The 20,924-nt window shown below is 40.0% G+C and overlaps 1 protein-coding gene across 2 annotated transcripts in view; it reads left to right on the top strand.

The window, feature by feature from the left end:
* Positions 1-10,555: 10,555 nt before the first annotated feature.
* ATG5 (autophagy related 5) overlaps positions 10,556-20,924 on the top strand; it is a 78,999-nt gene continuing 68,630 nt past the window's right edge. The window contains exons 1-2 of one of the 2 annotated variants that reach the window (XR_008971597.1): positions 10,556-10,987; positions 17,058-17,185. Coding sequence is in view for 1 of the 2 variants with exons in the window: in XM_057404695.1 (XP_057260678.1) it covers positions 10,880-10,987; positions 17,058-17,185 (236 nt within the window). In the remaining variant the exon portion in view is untranslated. The remainder of the gene's footprint in view (positions 10,988-17,057; positions 17,186-20,924) is intronic. The other variant, XM_057404695.1, reaches the window with a different exon arrangement.

The raw sequence follows: 20,924 nt of genomic DNA, 5'->3' as shown, positions 1-20,924 counted from the left end.
TTTTTAAGAAGGCAGAAACTACCACAAAATTTAAAATTAATTATTTTATAGACATTCCAAATGTATTACTTAGCCAGTATCCTTGGAAATTAAACACGTAACTATCATTTATTATTATTTATACTGACTAACAGATGAGCTGGGAAACATAGAAGCATGCAGGAAGGCAGGTATCTATCTTAAGCAATTTACAGTCTAAAACCAACATCCTAAAGACTGAAGCATAAGCAAAGCTGATTAAATTGCAATGGGATATGAGTGTCCTGTGACAAATCCAAGAACTAGCCAGTCTTCTGTAACCTAGTTAGGTGCTAAAGAATCTGCAGTTAAATAATAAGCTGACCAGATGTAATTAAAAACATAACTGTTCCCGTATATCCGCAGATAATACAGGAGCATTACTAGGAAATCGAAACTGTCTGTTCATAGCTGTGTTTACCAGTCACTTTTTCCTCCTGTCTCCTGTACAACAAAAACCTCTTTTGTCTGTGTGAAGATCCTGTGAAATCCGTCAGCCAGCACCAGTCTTTACAGACATCTGCTCTGTCCTCTTCTCAGATGAATCTAAACCTTGCACTGTCCCAGGAAAAGTTATCCAAAAGAGGAGGTGTTGAAACAGCCTGATGAAGCAAACCAGTTATCGTAAGTCCCAGGGAGTAGAAGCATAAAGTGGCAGAGGTGTTCCCAGCATTTTGCTTTTCCCATGATAATCAGTTGCAATCAAAGAGAATAAGGATGTAATATTTAAAACAAGCACAGAGAGTGACTGTGAGATTGCAGGTCAGTGAATTTCTACCATCAATAAACAATAATTAAGGAGTTATCTACTAGCTGGTCTACAAAAAAGTAGATTAAGGAGAATGAATAAGCTGAAATTTATCCAGTCTTTAAAACCGTGCCCTTCCCAATAGGTTATAAAGGAAACTATATACTTATGGGTTGAGAGAAAAAAGAGCTGTCATAGACCACAGAAAGAGTAAGAATAATCGATATAAGATAAAACAAGCAATGGACTTCCTTAAGTATCTCTAATGAGATTGTTCCTATTTAAAATATTTATTTATGAGCTAAGATATGTAGCAAGACAGTAAAATTTATGTGGGATTGAAAGTTTTGGGGCATAGCTAAAATCGTCAAGGGTCATGGGGAATTTCAAGGGTATCCAACAAAAATTGCAAGTTGGTTGGAACCACTGCCATAAGAATGAAATAATCGGTAACAGTGGCTAAGACTCCCTTCTCTAGGGTCTACAGCACACATCTGCATGTCAGACTTGCTGTCAGGAGGCTGATTGCTGGTCCTGACTCCAGATGTGGGACACCACAGAAGTATAGATGGGGTCTTTGGGCTATTACTACATATTACTGTCTTTGCACTATCTATTTCTGCTTACCCATCTGGCCACAAACTGTTGCTGCCAAAAGAGACCTTGAGCAAATCAAGGATGACTGCTGTGCTCTAAGCTGTGGTAAAGGTGACAAGGTGGTGTTTCTTTTTGATCCTACCAGCCAAGGAAATGGACTCAGTAGGAGAGGATGTATCTTGCATATCAAAGCCAATACGGCTGGTGTCACAGGCAGGGCTTCTATGCCCATGGATCATCTTCTGGGAGCAAGGACTGGTGGGGAGTGACAGCACCATTGTAAGAAAGAGAGGCAAGAGTATCTTTACCAACAGTCTTACTCATCTATTGAGAAAGGCTTTTAAGCAGGTTCATCAGAGTATGGAGATCAGAGTCTAAAAAGAAGTGTAAAACCAGGCTGAATTTAAGACGCTAAGGGAAGTGAGGAAGGTACATAGCAAAGACCTTGATTTCAGGAGAGTGGACTTCAGCTTGGTCAGGGAAGGGGTAGACAAGAATCTCTGTGAAGCCAAGAAAGGAGAAGATCCCATTAGAGCTGATCTTCAACTAAAATCTGCTTGAAGCACAAGAATGGCACATTGTGATTGCACAAGAAGTTGGACAGATATGGCAGGAGGCCAGGTTGGCCAAAGAGGGAATCTGTGGCTGAGCTCGGACACAAAAAGGAGGTATGGAGAAAGTGGAATCAGGGACCAGGAAATCTAGCAGCATCATCCAGGTAAGCAAGAGTCAAATTAGGAAAGCCACACACAGCTGGGGTTGAAACCACCAAGGAATGTAGAGGGCAACAAGAAGGGGCTTCTACAGGTAAGCAGTCTTGAAAGAAAGGTGAAGGAAAATGTAAGCTTGCTGCTAAATATTGCAAGCAAACTAGAAAGGACCTAGCAACAAACTATGTAGAAAAGGCTGAAGTAATTAATGCTTTCTTTGCCCCACTTTTTACTGGCAAGGCCGAGTCTTTGTGCTTAGTAGCAAACTGGAAGGAGTGAGGTACTACCCACCATACAGGAGGATCGGGTTGGAGAGAATTTAAATAATTCTGGACGTGGTACCATATCAGATGCACCCACGGAAGTTGAGATGGCTGATGTCTTATGTGAGGCTCCTCTTTATCATCTTTAAAAGGCTGTGGCAACTGGGGGAGCTCCCCAGTTGCTGGTAAAAGGCAAATGTTACTTCAGTATTTTAAAAAGCCAAGAAGGAAGACCTGCAACCTGGTCAGCTCCTGGGAAAATTAAGGAACAAGTCCTCCTCATTTCAAGTACATGAAGGATGGAAAGATGACTGGAACCAGCCAACAGAGATTTATCAAGGTTCAGTCATGCTTGACCAACCTGATTGCCTTCTATGATGAAATGGCTGGCTCTGTGGATGAGAGTAACAGATGTAGCTTATCCGAAGCAAGACTTTCCACAGTCTTTCTTAGTACAGTGGTAGCTGAAGTGGGGAGATGTAGACTGGTTGAGTAGTCTGTAAGGTGGATGAAAAACTGGCTGGACTGATGGGCTCAGACAGTAGTGGTTAAGGGTTCAAGTTTGTATTGGGTTTGCATGACAAGTTTTTGGTAGTGCAGGAGGGCTACAGGGGTAGCTTCTGTAGGAAGCTTCTAGAAGTTTCCCCCATGTCCAATAGAGCCAGTGCCAGCTGGCTCCAAGATGGACCCACCACTGGCCAAGGCTGAGCCCATTGGTGGTGGTGGTAGTACCTCTGGGATAATGTATTTAAGAAGGGGAAAAAAGTTGCTGTGCAACAGCAATTGTAGCTGGAGAAAGAATATGTGAGAGAAACAGCCCTAAGGACACCAAGGTCAACAAAGGAGGGAGAAGTTGCTCCAGGCACTGGAGCAGAGATTCTCCTGCAGCCCATGGTGTAGCCCATGGTGAGGCAGGCTGTGTCCCTGCAGCACATGGAAGTCCATGGTGGAACAAATCTTCACCTGCAGTTCATGGAGGTCCACAGTGGAGCAGATATCCACCTGCAGCCCATGGAGGACACCACACCAGAGCAGGGGGATGCCTGAAGGAGGCTGTGACCCCATGGGAATCCTGCACTGGTGTACCTCCTAGAAGGACCTGTGGCCTGGTGGAGAAAGGAGCCCATGCCAGAGCAAGCTTGTTGCAGGACTTATGAACCCTGGGGGGACCCACACTGGAGCAGCCTGTTCCTGAAGGGCTGCACCCCACGGAAGGGACCCACGCTGGAGCAGTTTGTAAAGAACTGCAGCCTGTGGGAAGGACTAGTGTTGGAGGAGTTCGCAGATAACTCTCTCATGGGAGGTCCCCCACAGTGGAGCAGGGGAACAGCGATCTCTCCCTGTCCTTACCTTGACCCACAAGCCTTTCACTGTACTTTTCTTCCCCTGTCCGGTTGAGGAGGGGAGTTACTGAGCAGCTTTGGTGGGTACCTGGCATCCAGCCACAATCAACCCCTCACTACAGAGGTCTCACTGGAAGCTGGTTGCTAGTGGCACTCCTCCAGCACCAATATGAGGGCCAGTGCCATTTAACATTTTTTATCACGGACATGCACAATGAGCTGGCACACACACTTATCAGGTTTTTGCATGATACAAACTGAGGTGTGGACTGGTTGATATGTTGGAGGGCTGAGCTGCTATTCACAGGGATCCCAGCAAACGAGAGGAATGAGCCAGTGGAAAAATCATTGAGTTCAACGAGGAAAATGCAACCTTCAGCGCAGCAGTGAAGGCCAAACATATACTGGGCTATGATAGACACAGTGTGGCTAGTAAGTTAGGGGAATAGATGGTTCCCCCTCCACTTAGCACTGGTGGGGCCATTGGTAATTATACTTCTTACGGAATCAGATAGAGTTTAGGATTTTTACATTTTTCCCCTCCAATGCTAACATCCATCCTCCTATCTTATATGTATTGTATATTTACTGCTTTCCCTGAGAAATCAGTGATTTAACAACTAGCTCATATAACAAATGTTGTACAAATACTACAAAGAGAAAAAACAGAAGAACTTACATCCAATAGCGATTTTAAATTCACTAAAAAGTCTTTGTAAATTTAAACCTCCTTAATACATTTCATTAATGGAGAAACAAAGATATATCACAGCTTCAGAACTGGGGTTATCAAGACTTTGTTGCTACGAAGTGACCAAATTGAATTTGTAATCACTGAGAAAAATTCTTTCCTTGCATAAAATTCCTGAAGATCATCCAGTCATACCACAAAACCAGGGTTTATTTTTGTATGGAATAGAGAAATACTGTATTTTATTACAAATCTAAAGTATTTCCTTTCTGAAAGCTAAGAAAGAAACCATGGTCTAGGTGACAGGTAATATACACACAGGTTTACTGAGAATAGAGAACTACTTTTCTGAAGCCATGGTGATTTGTATGGGCAGGGAATCTGGTCTGCTGTTCCTATGCTGCACCTAGCATTGTGTTATCCATAAACCCCTATGATATTTGATACTTCACTGCAATAGCATGACAGGCTTCATAAGACAGCCATTAGATTAGGTTGTAATGAGAATCTGTGGATGACTGTGTTTAACTCAGATGCTTAAAAGTATGCAATATGTTTTTGTAAATTAATTAAATCCTTACTGAAAGGATTTTAATATAAAGCTGTACAGCATGAATTCTTCTTACTAAGGTATAAAAGATTACTTGTTGATAAATAGCAGTTAATGCTAGTTTCGGTTCTGGTTGTTCCTGAGTGCCAGGTGACACATGGGTGCTTAGTGTCTTCTAGTACTGAGGGCTGGACTAACCCTTGCCTCAGAAGCTGACATGCCAACAGCATTAACAGGAGTTTCCATTCAGATTAAGGGTGAAATGTCTTCTTGCCTAGAAATAAACAGCCTCAAGGCTGTTCCAATAGCCAAACAGCACAGGATTATTATACTATCCTCCTTATAGTTTTGTTTCACTTCCTGGCTATGCTATGATTCAACACTTAAGTTAGTGATGACTCTCAGTCATAAATGGCTAAATTTATGTCATAGACAGAGTCAATCCTGTCACATAAAGAGGTAGTACTGACAAAGCCATTAATCTTTCTTTCAGTATTCCCAACAGGAAAAAATAGGAATCATGGGGATTATTGCTTTTTGAGTACCAGACACTCCTGTTTGGTAAGTGACAGTACTTGACAGAATAAGTATTACTTAGCTAGAATGCAGAGGGATGAAAACATAGCTAAGTGAAAAAAGGTATTTCCCTCTCTCCTTGCTAAGATCAAGATGTCTTAATGGGGCTACAATAAGGTAGCCCCAAAGAAATTTATTTTGAGGTAAATGACAAGCAGCAAACTTAGAACTAGGAGTTCCTAATGTCCAGTCACTTGTTTTAGCAACAAAAGATAATTTTGATAGTCTGAAATGTGACTCTGGAAGTTCAAAATAGAGCTAAAATTGGAAATCAGCAAAGTAAACCAGAGTTAACTACTGTAAGGGAAAACTAGGACAGCTGTTGGCACACTTCAGTTATTTAGACAAGAAAGTTTAAAAACAGCTTAGAACATTTCCGAATGATTTCACCTGTTATAGGAGGCACATATTAGTAGATGAAGAGGGCACAAAAGAAAAAGTATATCCAGATAAGAGGGGATCTTTTGCTTCCACAAAGACATAAATTAAAATTGTATCTGGAAAATATTAAGTGCCATCGGATGTGGTACTTATATCTTGTAATATTTCCAGAAAGGCCTCAGATGAATGAATCAGATTTTCATGTAATTAATAAAATTAATTCTTCACTGGGAGTAGGCAACAACGAACTATTTAGCTAGATATAAATAGCAGCATTATGAGTTTCATTTGACTCTTACTCACTGTTGCATGTTACAAGGTGCATATTAATGATTCCAACAATCTGGTTTTGTTTACATACTCAAAAGACAATAGCTAAGAAATTAAAACAAAATATGTTTTGTTTTCTATTGAAAGCTGTTAGGGAAATGAAGGGAAAACATCAATAATGATTGAAGATCAATTCCTAATAAAGCAACACTGGAAAAAGTTAAGATTCACATACCTTTGTGTGTTTTGCCATTGATTTAATGGGCTCAGGGTTTTACATGAAGAGGAGCCAGGTCTGAGTAAAAGGAATTTTTCTGTCCACCTGCCAGGGTTCTTTGTTGTATATATGAATGATCCTTACTTTCTGTATATGTAGGTGCCCATAAGACACCAGTCCTGTGAAAGCAGCAGTAAGTTCATTCCATGTGATCAAAGCAATACCAGTTATCCCAGTTATAGTAAAATATACATAGAAATACTATTTCACGTATTATTTCAGTAACTTTTCAGCATTATTTGCCTTCACCAACATGATCCAACTTTGTAACTACTCCTGCTTTGAGAAGGGGTGTTGGCCTAAAGGTCAGGAAAGAACTCCGATGGTGCCTTCCAACCTAAATTATACAGTGATTGTGATTACAAATCTTCATCTCCACTACCATTACACAAAAACATACTGCCCACAAATATGTAAAAAATCTGTTCCATTTCTCTTATTTCTGTTAGAATTAATGCATCTTTAATTATAGTCTTGTTCTTTACAAGCATCTTCACATTCCATTTGTACTCACTAACAGATGTTTTTATTCACTTGCCATTAGGCAATGACACACTGAGTGTTGCATGATGATGATGTTTAAAATGGGGGAATTCTCTGGAGAATTTTTGGAATTGGAAATATGTTTGCTGAGCTCTTTACCCTCCAGTTTAAACTGGTCCATTTTATTGTGTGACAGTGCCACTTGAAGCATTAGATAACAATGTGGAAAACAATATGCCAAGGGAGGTAATTACTTTTTTATTGCATCGTTTTGACATTCCATCCTAGCAATTATTTTTAATGTTCATTCAAATTCAGATCATTATTTATAGCCATATTAATAGCAAAGTTGGCATTCACTTCAGGTCTGGTAAGTACATCAGCAGTTTGCTAGGATGTTTGAATAGGAAGATACTCTAAACAGCAAGTTAATCTTGCTTTATAACTTACTGTGCGTTATTCTCTACTTAGCATCTTCTATGTAGATCCAGAAAAAGACTTGGGCACTCAATTGTGTTCAATTTTAAGCCTATAGAGTGGAATCCATATGCCAGGGTGTCAGGGGAGTCAGGTTCCTATGTACCTTATGACAGAATAATGCAAAAATAAATGTTTAATCTGGTTTGTACTTGTCATTAGCAATCAACAGAATGCTGATTACACAGCCTAGCTGGCCAATGGTGTGCTTCAAGAGCTGTAGCAGTAGAGGTTAAATAAAACCTCTTGAGGTAAGCACAGGCAGCATCAAGAATGGGTCACATCCTCAGTATATACACTATCAGTATAACAATCTCAGTATTATTGTTAATAGCAGTGCTGGCAGGCTTCTTCCTGCTCATGAGGAAAAAAAAAATAAAAATGAGTGGGACCAGTTGTGCCAGTGGATGCTTTTGGGCCATTTTGTTTTCAATACAAGTGGTCATTATCTTTAGTGATGCTGCTGCAATGATCAATCAAACCCTTCAGCACTACTGAAATAACCCTTTCCTATAAAAGAACTCTGAGGAACTCATAAGAAGAAAGCACAAATAAGAAACATGGTTTTCCTTGATTTCCTGTAGGGATATCTGCTTGTGCAAAGCTTTCTAAAAGTCTGGGAATCTTGTAACCAAGGCAAGCTACTTTTGTTTGTTTGTTTGTTTGTTTGCAGAGGTGCTGGCACCTCACAGTATCTCCACATATCTCCTCATCAGACCAGTTCCAATGGACCTGTAACAGCATTAAGGGGGTTCCTTGCAGAAATCCATAGAAAAGCCTGTAGCCATGACCAGTGCTTGTGGTTTGGATGCCTTTGTAATTGTGGGATTGGTCCTATGCAGGTCTCAGTGGAAGCATCCTTTTTCATCCAGAAGTTTCTGCCATTCCAGGTCTGCAAGACAGTCATTTCCACATCATTCACCTAGTTAAATTGTTGTGAGTGCACAGGGAACACTTCCGGAGAAACCTCTCCCATTCCATCATCTCAATGTTAATATGCTGTTTGGAGGTGCTGCCCAATACCTGCACCCAAGGAAAGTGTAACTTGCCTATATTTAGAAGCAGAAGGGAACTGGTCACTTGAAAGCCTAAAGCACTTGCAGTATAGCATGTGCTATGTGCCATCTTTCCCTATGTTTTGGGGTAGGCCATACCAAATATCAACTTTAATCCAGATTTACACCAGTTTACCTGTTGTTTGGGTTTGAGGTTGGTTTTTTTTTTGTTTTGTTTGGGGCTTTTTTTGTGGATTTTTTTTGTATGTTTTTGTGTGGGTGAGGTTTTTTATATACTTTTTTTTTTTAATTAATGTGTCAGAAAACCCCTTAGAGAGAAGATAAAGTTTTACTGATTACGTCCCAAATCACGTAAGTATGACAGCTAAACTTTTTGCTTATAGAGCATTATCAACGCCAGCAACAAGTTTTTTTTTTAATAATGTATAATAGGGCGTGTGTTCAGATTATTATGTTTTATCAAAAAGAGGTGATCGTGACAAGTTTATTTAACTGGAAAACCAAAACAAAACAAATCAACAAACACTTCAGACTAATATTTCAGACGACTGAAAAAGTACTAGAATTTCCCAGATCAGACGGTTGAATCAGCAATATATAAATTCAGTGAAATGCTAGTCACAAAAAGTCAGTAGTAACTGCAGTTAGTTCTTGAATTCCTTAGGACACCTGCAGCAGCAGTGGCCGCTGCGTGACATCTGGTGGACACAAGCCAGCATAGCAAGAACATCGCACCACTGAAATTGCAGCGTGCCATGCACGTCAGGGAAAATACACATTTCGTTAGGTTATTTTCAAACGTTGACTGCCAATATAACAGTTGTAATGCATTTACTACAGTTGTACGTCTTGGCACAGAACAACCTGGCTTTGACAACTGATAGCGTGTGACACATGTAGCAAGGAAGCTATGATACAGACGTTCCCCGGAATTATGATGTTCCCTTCCACCTGAAAAGCGCTGTCCTCCCTGTTCACTCCTGCAGTTGTAGGACATCGAGACGGGGCTCTGCAGAGTGACAGTATTGCAGGAGATGTTCTTTAAAATACAGAGGTGGAATTCATTGTGAACTTGCACCCACTGGACCGATAAATCTGACCCGGAACGATGCTCTCATACGGAAAAGACATCCCCGGTGGCAGCAGGTACTCCTCACCCTCTTGAGGTCATGGCATTGCCCTGTTTTCGGCTGGTATAGAGTTAATTTTCTCCCTAGTAGTTGCTGCAGTGCTGTGCTTTGGATTTAGGCTGAGAACGATGCTGATAACACACCGATGTTTTAGTTCTTTTGTTCAGCGTTTACCCCAATCAAGGACTTCCCAGTCTCACGCTATGACAGTGCGGAGGAGCACGGGAAGCCGAGAGCGAGCACGCCGCCTGCAGGCGCATCCCCGCCGCTCACCCCTCTCGGCCACCACCGTCCGCCCCGCTTCCGCCTTCCGTCGCCGGCCACCGCCCAACCGGGAGCCGGGCGGAAGCGGCGCGGCGGACAGCGCGTGCGCGTGGGGGCGGGGCCAGGCGGGGCCACGGCGGGGCCGGGGCCGCCGATCAGTTCGTGCCTGGCCCGGCGCGCAGCCCGCGAGGGGCACGGCTGAGGTAACGGCTGCTCCCTTTCCCCTCCGCCCCCGGTGCCCCTCCGCGGGGCTGTCCTGGGCCGGCCCACCCCACCCGGGACTCTGCTTGCCCCTGGCGCGCTGGGGCGGGGCCGCTGCGGCCCGCCCCCCGGCCTTGCCGTTGCCCGGGGGAAACACGCCGGGGGCTGCTGTCGTAGCTGTCTGCCGTCCGGCACCGGGAGGCGGGAGTCCCGCCGTGCCGTGCGCTGCTGATTCACGTCGGGTGGCTACCGAGGGGAGAGGGAGACCGACTGACAGACCGACCCCGCGGAGCCGGGCCGGGCCGCTCCGGAGGGCGGCCCTCGTCCCCAGCCTGCTGGCGGAGCACCCCACCGGGCTCAGCGCAGCCGTGGCGATTCTGGGGCCTCCGTGACACCTACCTACGGGGCTGGCCTGCCGCCCCGCAGGCGACAGACCTGCTTATTTCCTCCACTGCCCGACCTCCTGTTTCTGTGCGGGCACCGGCTCTGCTGGGTGCCCGCGGGCCGGGGCCTCCCCGGGGTGCGGGAGCTATGGGATTACTGCAGGGTGGTGACGTGGGCACTCCCTTTCCCCCCTCGTTTGGGGAGTGATGCACGCTTACAAAATGCACATTTACTTGTCATCCACCGTGTGTTCCTAGTTAGGAAAGTGTTAACTCAGAGGCCCCAGCTCATCCCATCCTCTGTAGAAAACTGCATTTAAGGGTTGAGTGACAGCCTCGATCATGCTTGCAGGAGTGCATTTATGGGAGAACCTTTAACAAGCTGTATTTCATTTGCAGCTGTGCTGACTTGTTTCTTTTGGGGGGGGGGGGGGGAATGGGGTGGCAGTTCTAACTGAAGAAACAAACTGACCTACATGTGCTTCGCTATTCATTGGAAGAATGACAGATGACAAAGATGTGCTTCGAGATGTGTGGTTTGGACGAATACCAACCTGTTTCACTCTGTATCAGGATGAGATAACTGAAAGGGAAGCTGAACCTTACTATGTGAGTATAATGAAGATAGTCGCAAAAAATCCAGTGCCATAGCTATGTTTGTTCCTTTCATTCTCATCATGTGTGCTACTATATGTTGTGAGCCAGGCCCCCCTGCCAAAAAAAAAAAAAAAAGCCAAAAACAAACCAACAAACCCCACAGCTTTTTTATTCTTATTCCAGGTGTCTCCTGAAAGTAAACTGAGTGGACATGCTGCCTGATTCATTTGTCTTCACAACAGGTTCAAGACTTTTAAGTTTCTTTCACTAGTGAGAGAAACTTATCACAGATAATTACAATCTTAAATGTGAAAATCAAGTGAGCAAGTAATTAGGTAAAAGGAGGAGGTTCTACCTGAGTTTGTATGTTCTTGGATTATGGTCAGAAAAAGGGTTATGTTTTTGGTTTCTGTTACTGTACTGCAGAAATAACTTCAATCAGAGCTTTGTGCAGTCTTAAAAACTTAGGTCTGTCACTTGTGTAACACGAATTTATTATGAACACTTGCTCCACTATCTCTGCTCATGGATGACTTCTGCTTGTTTTCTTTAAATGCTAACAGCCATGTGAGACCTAGCTCAGAAGCAGGAAAAGTAGCTATAATATCTTAACAGTACAGTGCCTGAACTGGATTGCTAGCTGTCCATGATGTATGTGAGTTGTAAACTAGAAGTGCCTTCTGTAATCACATAGTATTTACACTATGCTGAGTGTACTCAGCAGTTTTCATTTTCAGCAGCTAACAGATATTTGATTGATAGAGAATGTTAGCTAATTCCATGAAACTTGAATTTGAAATGTAACAAGGATGTTGGAGGAAAATCTTGTACTATGATTTTTTTATGTGATCCTGAAGTCCTTAAGTCTTGTCATAGCCTATTCTACTCCTTTTGAAAATATTGCTGGGTAGAAATACTTTTTTTCTGTGTTTGATAGCATCTTTATGTCACCAGTTTCTGATTTACGTGCACTCAGTGGATTTTTTTAAACATAATAAACCATTAATGATTTTCATTCAGTGATAATAGAGCTCATCATTGTGTTTCAGTTTCCCCACTGGTAAAAACAGAAGCACTTTTATTTCATTTGGTTGACCTATTGCAGAAGTCTTCAATTTTTTTTTTAATATATATATATATGTTAAAATATATATGCATATATTGTATAAGAGCTACATGAAAAGTATGTGTTTAAGTATAGAGACATGCAGTCTTGATCTGTATGATTCTCTGTTGTTGCAAAATCTGTTTATTCACAAATCACAGTTCTAAAATTTTGTCTTCTTACTTTCTCAGGTGATGTTGGAGCTGATAATACAGCTTCTTGAAAGGGATCAAGGATTTATACTAGTAATAGGTAGAACAGCATTCTAAGTTTTAAATTGTGGTTTAGTTCTTATGGTTTCAGAGTGCATCTACATTAATGTTTTTGTTTGGATCTGGAGTGCTTTTTCGATGCAAGTCTTCATCCTTTCCACTTACTGTGCCCAGGTTTGCATCACACAGCAGTCTCATAGCCCACAGGCTGAATCATTTTCCTGTGAAGCTGAAGCAGAAGTACTTCAGTCCTCCTAATGGACATTTAGTGTATGGGATCAAACTGGAGGTAAATTGAAGTAAAAAGCCATCAAACCCCCCAAAACTGAAGTAAAAAAAATAGATGTAGTGAACATTCCCAGCCCTTGACACCAACTGCTCAGCTTTTCATGTCATCTCTACCACACTTCAGTACTTGTTAATGTAGATATAACCTCTGTATTCCAGACTGCCTTCCATAAGTGGGAAGGCTGCATGCAAGGGAAATACTGGCATCGTCAGGTTAAGAGGAGAAAAAGTTACTCATACTCTGGTATGAGGAACTCCCTTTATGAAGGTGGAGGAAAATGTAGACCTGGAATGTGAAGGGTTATGGAGTTAGGAAAACAATCCAGAATCTGTGTGACAGATTTTGGTTTGGTGTGTGTGATGGGACAGGAGATCCTTGTCTGTTAGGTGTATTAGCGCAGCACAGGAGTGATCATGTTACGGCACTCATGTTACTGCTACGGGGGTAGCAGAACTCATTTAAAATGAGCTTGTTTATCTTTTGGAAAGAGTAGTGACATCGAAACCAAGTAGCTCAGGTGAGATACTACTGTTCTGTTTCTTCCTGTAGTCAAGCCAGGTAGGTTTCTGCAGAGTTAACACTGGAAATGCATATGTCAAGTTTCTGTGGAGTCTCTCCTATAAATGCTTGTGTTTGGAGTGGAAGCAAAATCAGGAACAGCTAGGTTGAACTACCTTTGTTGCTGAACTATCTGATATGTCCCTAGTTCTAAGATTGTTAAGATTTTTATTTTAAAATGGTGTACTCTCTGCCTCTTTGTGCAAGCAAGAGTTAGAAATAAAATATGTACGGGAAGCAGAGTACTCATTGGCTGAGATTTGTCAGGTGTAAAGAATGAAGTTAAAGCAGAAGGCGGTCTTAGAATGAACTATGCCCAAGGGACTAGCCTTTACTGGGCTACCTTGTCTGTATATTTGCCCATGCAGTACTGTAGGTTGTATAATTTATGATGGGCATTCTGTATTTTGGAGTATAATGTAGTGATCTATCAGTCCTACATTCAGGTTGCAGTTGTACATTACTTGGATTGTTGGATGCTTTTGATTTTCATGGCATTGTTCTAACCTGTAGCACAAAGTCTACTGATCAAAGGTTATCTGGGGAAGAAAAAAAAAAAGCAGTTGAGCAAATCTGATCTAGTGGAATGACATTAATTTAGATTAATATATCTTGTCATATGATCGTGTGTTTTGTTTTGTTTTGTCTTTATTAGGTATTTCAGGCTGAAACCAGGAATTACCACTGAATCATGGCTGTTCCCAGCATCAAGAACTGTTGCTGTAGGGTAGCCAAAGGCTGAAACGGTATAGGCTCGTTGGCCTGCATGGACTGGTTTAGGAGTTAGTAGGGAAAGTGTTTGTGGGTGAGGTGTAATTCTGGTGAACACAGCTTTACTTAAAAGGAAGGCTTCTTGCCATATGGCTGAAGTGTTGGAGAAGCTTGTGAGTGTCTAATAGTCTAGAAGGTAAACTGCCATGTAAAATTACAGTCTTCATATAGAGGCCTCTATAAAACAATGTGTCTGTGCTGTTGGAAAGACTGACCAAAGTCCAGCATATAGTTAAATACATTAAGGTTAGGTTTGGTTTTTTTTTTCCCCTAAATATTTTAGTTAACTTTTCTCTAGAAATAGTAATAGCATTTAATAATTACAGAATTTTGGGGGTAAAAATGTTTTGTGTCAACTGGTGTGTTTCACTGAGTGTGGACAACTGGTGAAGAAGTCTTAAAAGGGATAACAAAAATTAAAAGGGGTAACAAAGTGAAAATATATTTGAATTATGCTTCTAAAGGTCTCACTTAACAGATTTCGGATATTTGTAAATCTCTTGAATAATTAAAGCTAGGAAAGTGATAGAATTGGATCCTTTCATGTCTTCCATTGAAGGGGAAAACTGAAAAGATTTCAGTAGATGCTGCAAATGCTCAGCATCTCATAAAAATAGGCAGTCTGCATTAACCTGCTTAACTGTTGGGTTTTGTGCTCCGAGGATTCCCACTGGGAGTGCTGGCCATGTTCTGTTAAATTCAGTTAAGTGCTGTTTGGTATTGTCTGTGATTGCTAATTGTGTTAAAATAGAAACTGCATTGTTATTCTACACTGCAAACTGAAGTATTTTACAGAGGAAGTTATGCAGTTTAAAGGGTTATGTCAAACACTGTTGCACTCAGTAATGCTCTAATACATTTATCAAATCCTGCATGGATGTGCCCCATGTTAAAAACCGGCATTTGAGGCAGTCCAGACAGGTCTCATATCAGAATATACCAGAATTAATTTAACTGTAAATATCAGACAGAAATAATATGAAGTTATTACAAAAAAATATTTGGATTTGGTTGGGATAGGCTGGTTTATGTTGTCTCAAGAACACTCGGTGTAGATACGTGGAATTAGGTTAATAAAGGATAATATTGTCATTCAAGTCATTGAGATACCAAACAATTCTCACTGGAGCATGTATGTGATTTGTTTTAAAAAGTGAATGATCTCAAACTCGGTGAAGGCTGTGTTTAATTACCTTGCTGAAATGGTTTGGATTGAATGGACCTTAAAAATGATCTGGTTCCAACGCCCCTGCCATGGGCAGGGACACCTTCCACTAGACCAGGTTGCTCAAAGCCCCATCCAACCTGGCCTTGAATGCTGCCAGGGATGGGGCATCTACAGCTTCTCTGGGCAACCTGTTCCAGTGTCTCACCACCCTCATAATGAAGATTTTTTTCCTAATACCTAACTCTCCCCTCTTTCAGCTTAAAGCCATTCACCCCTCATCCTATTACTACATGACTACATTCACCCCGTAAAAAGTCCCTTTCCAGATTTCTTGTAGGCCCCCTTTAGATACTGGAAGCTTCTATATGGTCTCCCCAGAGCCTTTTCTTCTGCAGGCTGAGCAAACCCAGCTTTCTCAGCCTGTCAAAGAGGGTAGAAAATACATGATAGTGGAAAAATAAAGCCATATAGTACATAAATTATCAAGTGTTAACTGAGTTGATGACTGTGATAGTGGTGAGTCTTCATCTTTTGTAGTTTTATATAATCCTAAAATTTAGTTGTTTCACAGATGCATGCAGATTAGTAATCTAACGCAACATTATCTGAAAGATAAACCCATTCTCTTTTGTAAGAGCTTACTTCTTGATTTCTTCTCTATACTTCTTCTGATGTTTATAAATATTCTAGTGTTGTGGTGAAAATATTATCTAATTTATATATCAAAATGTGGTCTAATTGTTGGAATGATTCTGGAAGAATGTTTCAGCAGAGATCAAGTTTTCTGTTACGCAGAATATATCTTTACATAGTTTGGAATGTCTGTACAATGACATTCACCTAAGGCCTAGCATTATCTGTAATACTCTAAAGAAAATATTTTAAGAAACAGTACTGGTTATGAGGAATGGTGGAAAACAAATGTTTGTCTTTCTTTAAATATGCAAAATCTAATTTATTTCTATTTATTCCTTAGACCCATCTATTTAATTAACAATTAGGAAATGAAAATAAGTGTACAGTGTGAATAATATTAATTTAAAATGACTATTCCAAAGCTAAATATTATTTTACAGGGAGGTTAGTCTTTGCTCATTGTGATTGATGCAGTCTACTCAATCAGTTTTACTAGGCACGAGGCTTTTTTTTTAAAAAAAAAAAAAGAGCAAAAAGGAAAAGGTGGAGGGTTTTTGCAAATAAAAATAACACAGCATTCTGTTTGGGATAGTGCGTAACATTACACTTGAGGAAAAAAAAAATGTATGCCGGAAAGCTATAGAAGGTTTCTGTTTCAACTGATAAAATATTGATAGTTTTATTTCTGATTTCAGTAGCTGGACAGAAGTTAAACAGTGGAAAAATCATAGTAGTCTTGACTAACACGTTGAATTGGCAAACCCAGTGCAAAGATGATGGAAATTGCCAGCTGTTGGAAATACAAAATGTTCTTGGAAACCAAACTCTTAAGTAGCTAGTTTTCTTAAAATAAACAAAACCCCACAAAAAAAAAACAACCTCACAAACCCAACCTTTACAAGAATTGCCATTTGGAAATAATAGCTGGTACACAGTTGCTTGTTATATTCAAGTTATATAGAAGAAGTTAGAACATGTTCCTAACTGTTTATATGAAAAAAGTTAAAAATTTAATTCTTTGGCTTGCTGAAATATAGAGAAGTGTGAATTAATTTCCACCCTTCTCTCTCCCACCACACTGAAAGAATAAAGAACTTAACTTGTTTTTCTGTCTTTTGTGTTAGTGCATGGGATGCTGCTATTCTGCATCTTCTGAGTACATAATTTCATAGGCTTTCATTGACCATTAGTAAGTAAACCGTCTAAAAGACGTCTTACTTTAAGTTAGGGAGAGAATTTCAGCTGAAATTTTATTATGAATATGCATACTTTTTATAGTATTTTTTTATTAATTTAGTAAATTGTATTTATACTTAAAGCTTCTATATTTTTTTTTATTTCAGTTGCTTTTGCCGAGGATAAGCTACTTGACATTGGTAACAGACAAAGTGAAGAAACACTTTCAGAAAGTTATGAGACAAGAGGAAGTTAATGAAATTTGGTTTGAATATGAAGGCACACCCCTGAAATGGTGAGTTTATTTAACTTTGTACCTTTGCTCAGTTTATCATGTAAAGGGTTCCCATGTTCAGCACAGCGTCAGTACTTTTCCTAAACTAATCACTCCATTGGGTTTTAGAGGTGGCAGGAGGAGAGTAAGAAAAGCATGTTGTTTGGAAAAACATAAGGTTTAATATTGAACATACTTGTGATTATTATGCTTATACTTACTGTATGTATAAGGCAGTCTAGTGGTTACTGTAATACAAAGTGTCTCTGTTTTTGGCTTAGAATTACCAAATAAATCTTCGTTTAGCTTATTCTACCTTGTTAAAAGGTGCCTAGTAACAGAGATAGGAAGTATTTCTGGAGTGTGAAAATAAATAGTGTATATAAAAAGATAATAAAAGATGTGCATAACCTTCACTTTTCATGGGTGTGGTATGTGCTTGCACTATAAAACAGGTAATCTAATACTGATGCACAGGTCCTTTTTGAATGCAATTAGTTCAACTTTATTGAACTAATTGCTATTGATTCTGTTTTTGTTCTGTCTTACGTGGTCTATTAGAAGTATACATTTTTTTTTCTGAGAGGTTGGGGCATCAGATTGGTATTATTTTATTTACTTAATTTTCATAAAATCTGTTCATCAGTTTTGTTTCTTTATTTCTGCCATAGAGTTTTAAACAAAACATTTTGAGAGCTGCAGTGTTTGCTAGCTTTGTATAGATAGCATCAGCTCTCCAGAAATTTTTTAGTATTTTGAATGCTGAAGAGGAGATTTTTATATCTCTTTTCATTTCTTCTGTTATAATAGGAAAGAAAACTACCAGTGACTACTTTAGCTTCTTGAATTTGGATTGTCTTGGGCTTAGCAAACATCATATCATGGAGTCTCTTGACTTGATGATGGAGAAGATCTCTTTTAGTCTTATTTCTTTGAGACCAACCTAGTATAAGCCTGGAAAATACACAGAGAAGCAGAAAAATTGTTTTCACTTTTTCGACACTAACAGAACCAGCTTTAGACATCTATTTAAATTATCTGGAATTTAACAATAATTTGTTTGTCTGTGGGCCATAGCGACCTTGAGTCACAGATACAGGTACCAAGTTTGTTCCAGTGTGTTCGTAATCTTTGGTAGATAATGGGAGAAAGCTTTCTAAATTATCACTAAAATTGTAACAAGAAAGGAAAGAGAAGCTTTTTACTTCATCCAAAAATAGATCTGTATTTTTTGTAAGTTTTCAAATACCATGATGTATAAACTAGAATAAAAAACAAACCAAACAAAAAAAAAAAAACCAACCCCAAAAACCAACCTAGAATATAGGTGTAGAATGAAAATATAAATTACAATCGTAAAATCAAGTGAAGAGTTAGTAAACTCGTTTAACATTGACATGAAAATGAATAGTATAATTTTGATATGCTAATTAAGGCTCTGATCTTTCAGAAAATCTAAGCATATTCTGCCAGGAACAATAATAGCTCCACTGATTTCAGTGGAATTGCTTTTCTAAGGAAAATGCTATTTGCAAACCATTGTTTTAGAAGAATGGTAATCCCCAAAATAGCTGGAGCCTGTTCCACGGAAAACCCAAATACCAGAACTGAGAATTGGGTAGAGCTAGTGGTTTGTAGGGAAAGAATAGTGACCATTAATGCTTACTCTTCTTCAGTGTAACTTTTGCATTCAGAATCAAATAGCACTTGCTAATAATATCGCTTATTCTAATTATTTTTTTTGTGAGGTCGTATTGCTTACAGCCTGTGCAGTTTCATACCTCGTTGTTATGTAGCGTATCTCTCTTCAACTGCATCTCTTCTGTTTCCCAGTGAGATTTTTGAGGAAGTCTCAAACACTGTTTGAGAGCACCAGTCTGGAGCACTTAGGCCAGGCTCCTGAAGGAGGATGAAGTTCTCCGTATGTGGAGTTATGCAGGCCAGGGGCCTGCCACTGTGGTTGATGGGGCAAGGGAATGTGTCTGCAGGAGGTGCGTGTTGGGTGAGGGTCTATGTCACCATGGTAGCGAACTAAAGGAAGAGATCATCAGTCTGTGCAACATCAGAGACTACAAATGGAATTGGATCAAATCCTCTCATAGACCCTGCAGCTACAGGAGCCTAAACTTACAACTACATTGAAGGAGATGCAGGCTGAGTCTGCTATTATTGGATTGGAAAGTAGTCTCCTTAGGTATGGAAGGGCTGGAAGCCTGTGACTTCTAGCAACAGGAGGAAAGCTCCTTCTCCGCCTGTAACTACAGTATAGGTTCAGTGCTCTGGCTGCTGGTAAGGGACTGATATTTCTGATGTTGATTTTGGCCACTTGATACTTGATAGTACCGCAGACAGTTCTGGAGCATAGGATTCTTTTTTTTTTTTTGTCATGAATTTATCAGTCCATGTGACATATCTTACTGAATTACCACAGTAAATTATTCTGGTTTGAAAACAACCTACCAGCTGATGCTGTGACTTTCTGTCCTGGGTTCAGAAAGAAATTGTTAGAAAAATAGTAATTAATTTTCCTTACTTTTGAAAGGATTTTAGGTACTTAAACATCCTGTTTCCTAGGACTTCTCTCACACTCTGAAGCCACCTCTGTATAATAATAAAAGCTGTAATAAATTGACAATGGCTGGCAGTCAAGGTGTTCTTATACTTCTATAGATTGAAGACTTTGCAGAACCAGTCTTATTCTAGCATCTCGTAAGAAAAAGATTTGCTGTCTCTTAGACATGTGCCTTTTTCTATTTTTTCCCATTATTTCCTTTGAGAAAGTTCTGCACAGTCTGCCTGTTCTTGGCTCCCACTCTAATTAAAAGCAATTTGATTTCAACATCAGTATTTTTTCAAAATGATACCTTTCTGGGCTGAATGTTTTCCCTCAGCAGTTCTTTGTTTTTCCTTATTTCTCCTGGTTGCTGTAGGTTCTAGAGAGCATTTGTGTACTTCTTTACTTGCAATGCCTGTTTTTCAAATAGAAGTTTAGAAACAGCATTGCAGCAGTATTACTTGAAGCAAGATCTCTGATGAGGCAATGCTAGCTCATAGCACAAGGTAGATAGATACACACTTAAGACTGTAGTGAGGGGATGTTGGGCGTTTTTATTCCATGTAGAGATTGACCACATCCTCTTTTCTTCTCAGCTTCTTTCTTTGTCTCTCCCTTAATTCTCTATCCTGGTTAAGAAACCAGGTTTTATTGTCAGGGAAATATAAATAGCTGCTTCAGTATTGTTATATAGACTATAAGAATAAAAAATAAAAATGTTTGTAAATGTATCTCAAAAAGAGAAAAAAAGGTGAAACATGGCATTATGTACAGGCATTACTTGGGGCTTCTGTTGGCTTCAGATTAAATGCCAGTGTGTGAGAACTGGAATTTGAACTTTACTCTTAATGGAAGGCTGTGCTTCTGAATGGAAAATTATTTCTCTTGTGCTCTGCTGTCTTCATTAATTCCATGTGTTGTGGAACAAAATTAATTTAGGGCTGGCCTCTTTCAAAATAAAAACCATTTATCAACTGTGCAAAGCACAAGGATTTTACCAAAGAAAGTTGGAGTACAGAAACTTCATTTTGTAATCTCATCTGAGTAGAAAATATAGAGGTAGGTCAAGAAGTGATGCTTTTTTTTTTCCTTTGTAGCTATCTATTTTGTTGTATAAATTGAAAGTAACTGAAAGTCATTTTTCACATTCATCTAATTATCAAAGGAAATCTGAATTTTGTTACTTAGCTCACCTGTAAAACCACT

This window comes from Pezoporus wallicus, unplaced genomic scaffold (genome assembly GCF_028554395.1).
Source record: "Pezoporus wallicus isolate ANWC-B61680 ecotype Strahan unplaced genomic scaffold, APGP_CSIRO_Pwel_v1 contig_6923, whole genome shotgun sequence".
Taxonomy (NCBI): Eukaryota; Metazoa; Chordata; class Aves; order Psittaciformes; family Psittacidae; genus Pezoporus; species Pezoporus wallicus.
Note: the sequence above shows the minus strand (reverse complement) of the source record. Positions and strands in the feature narration are given on the sequence as shown.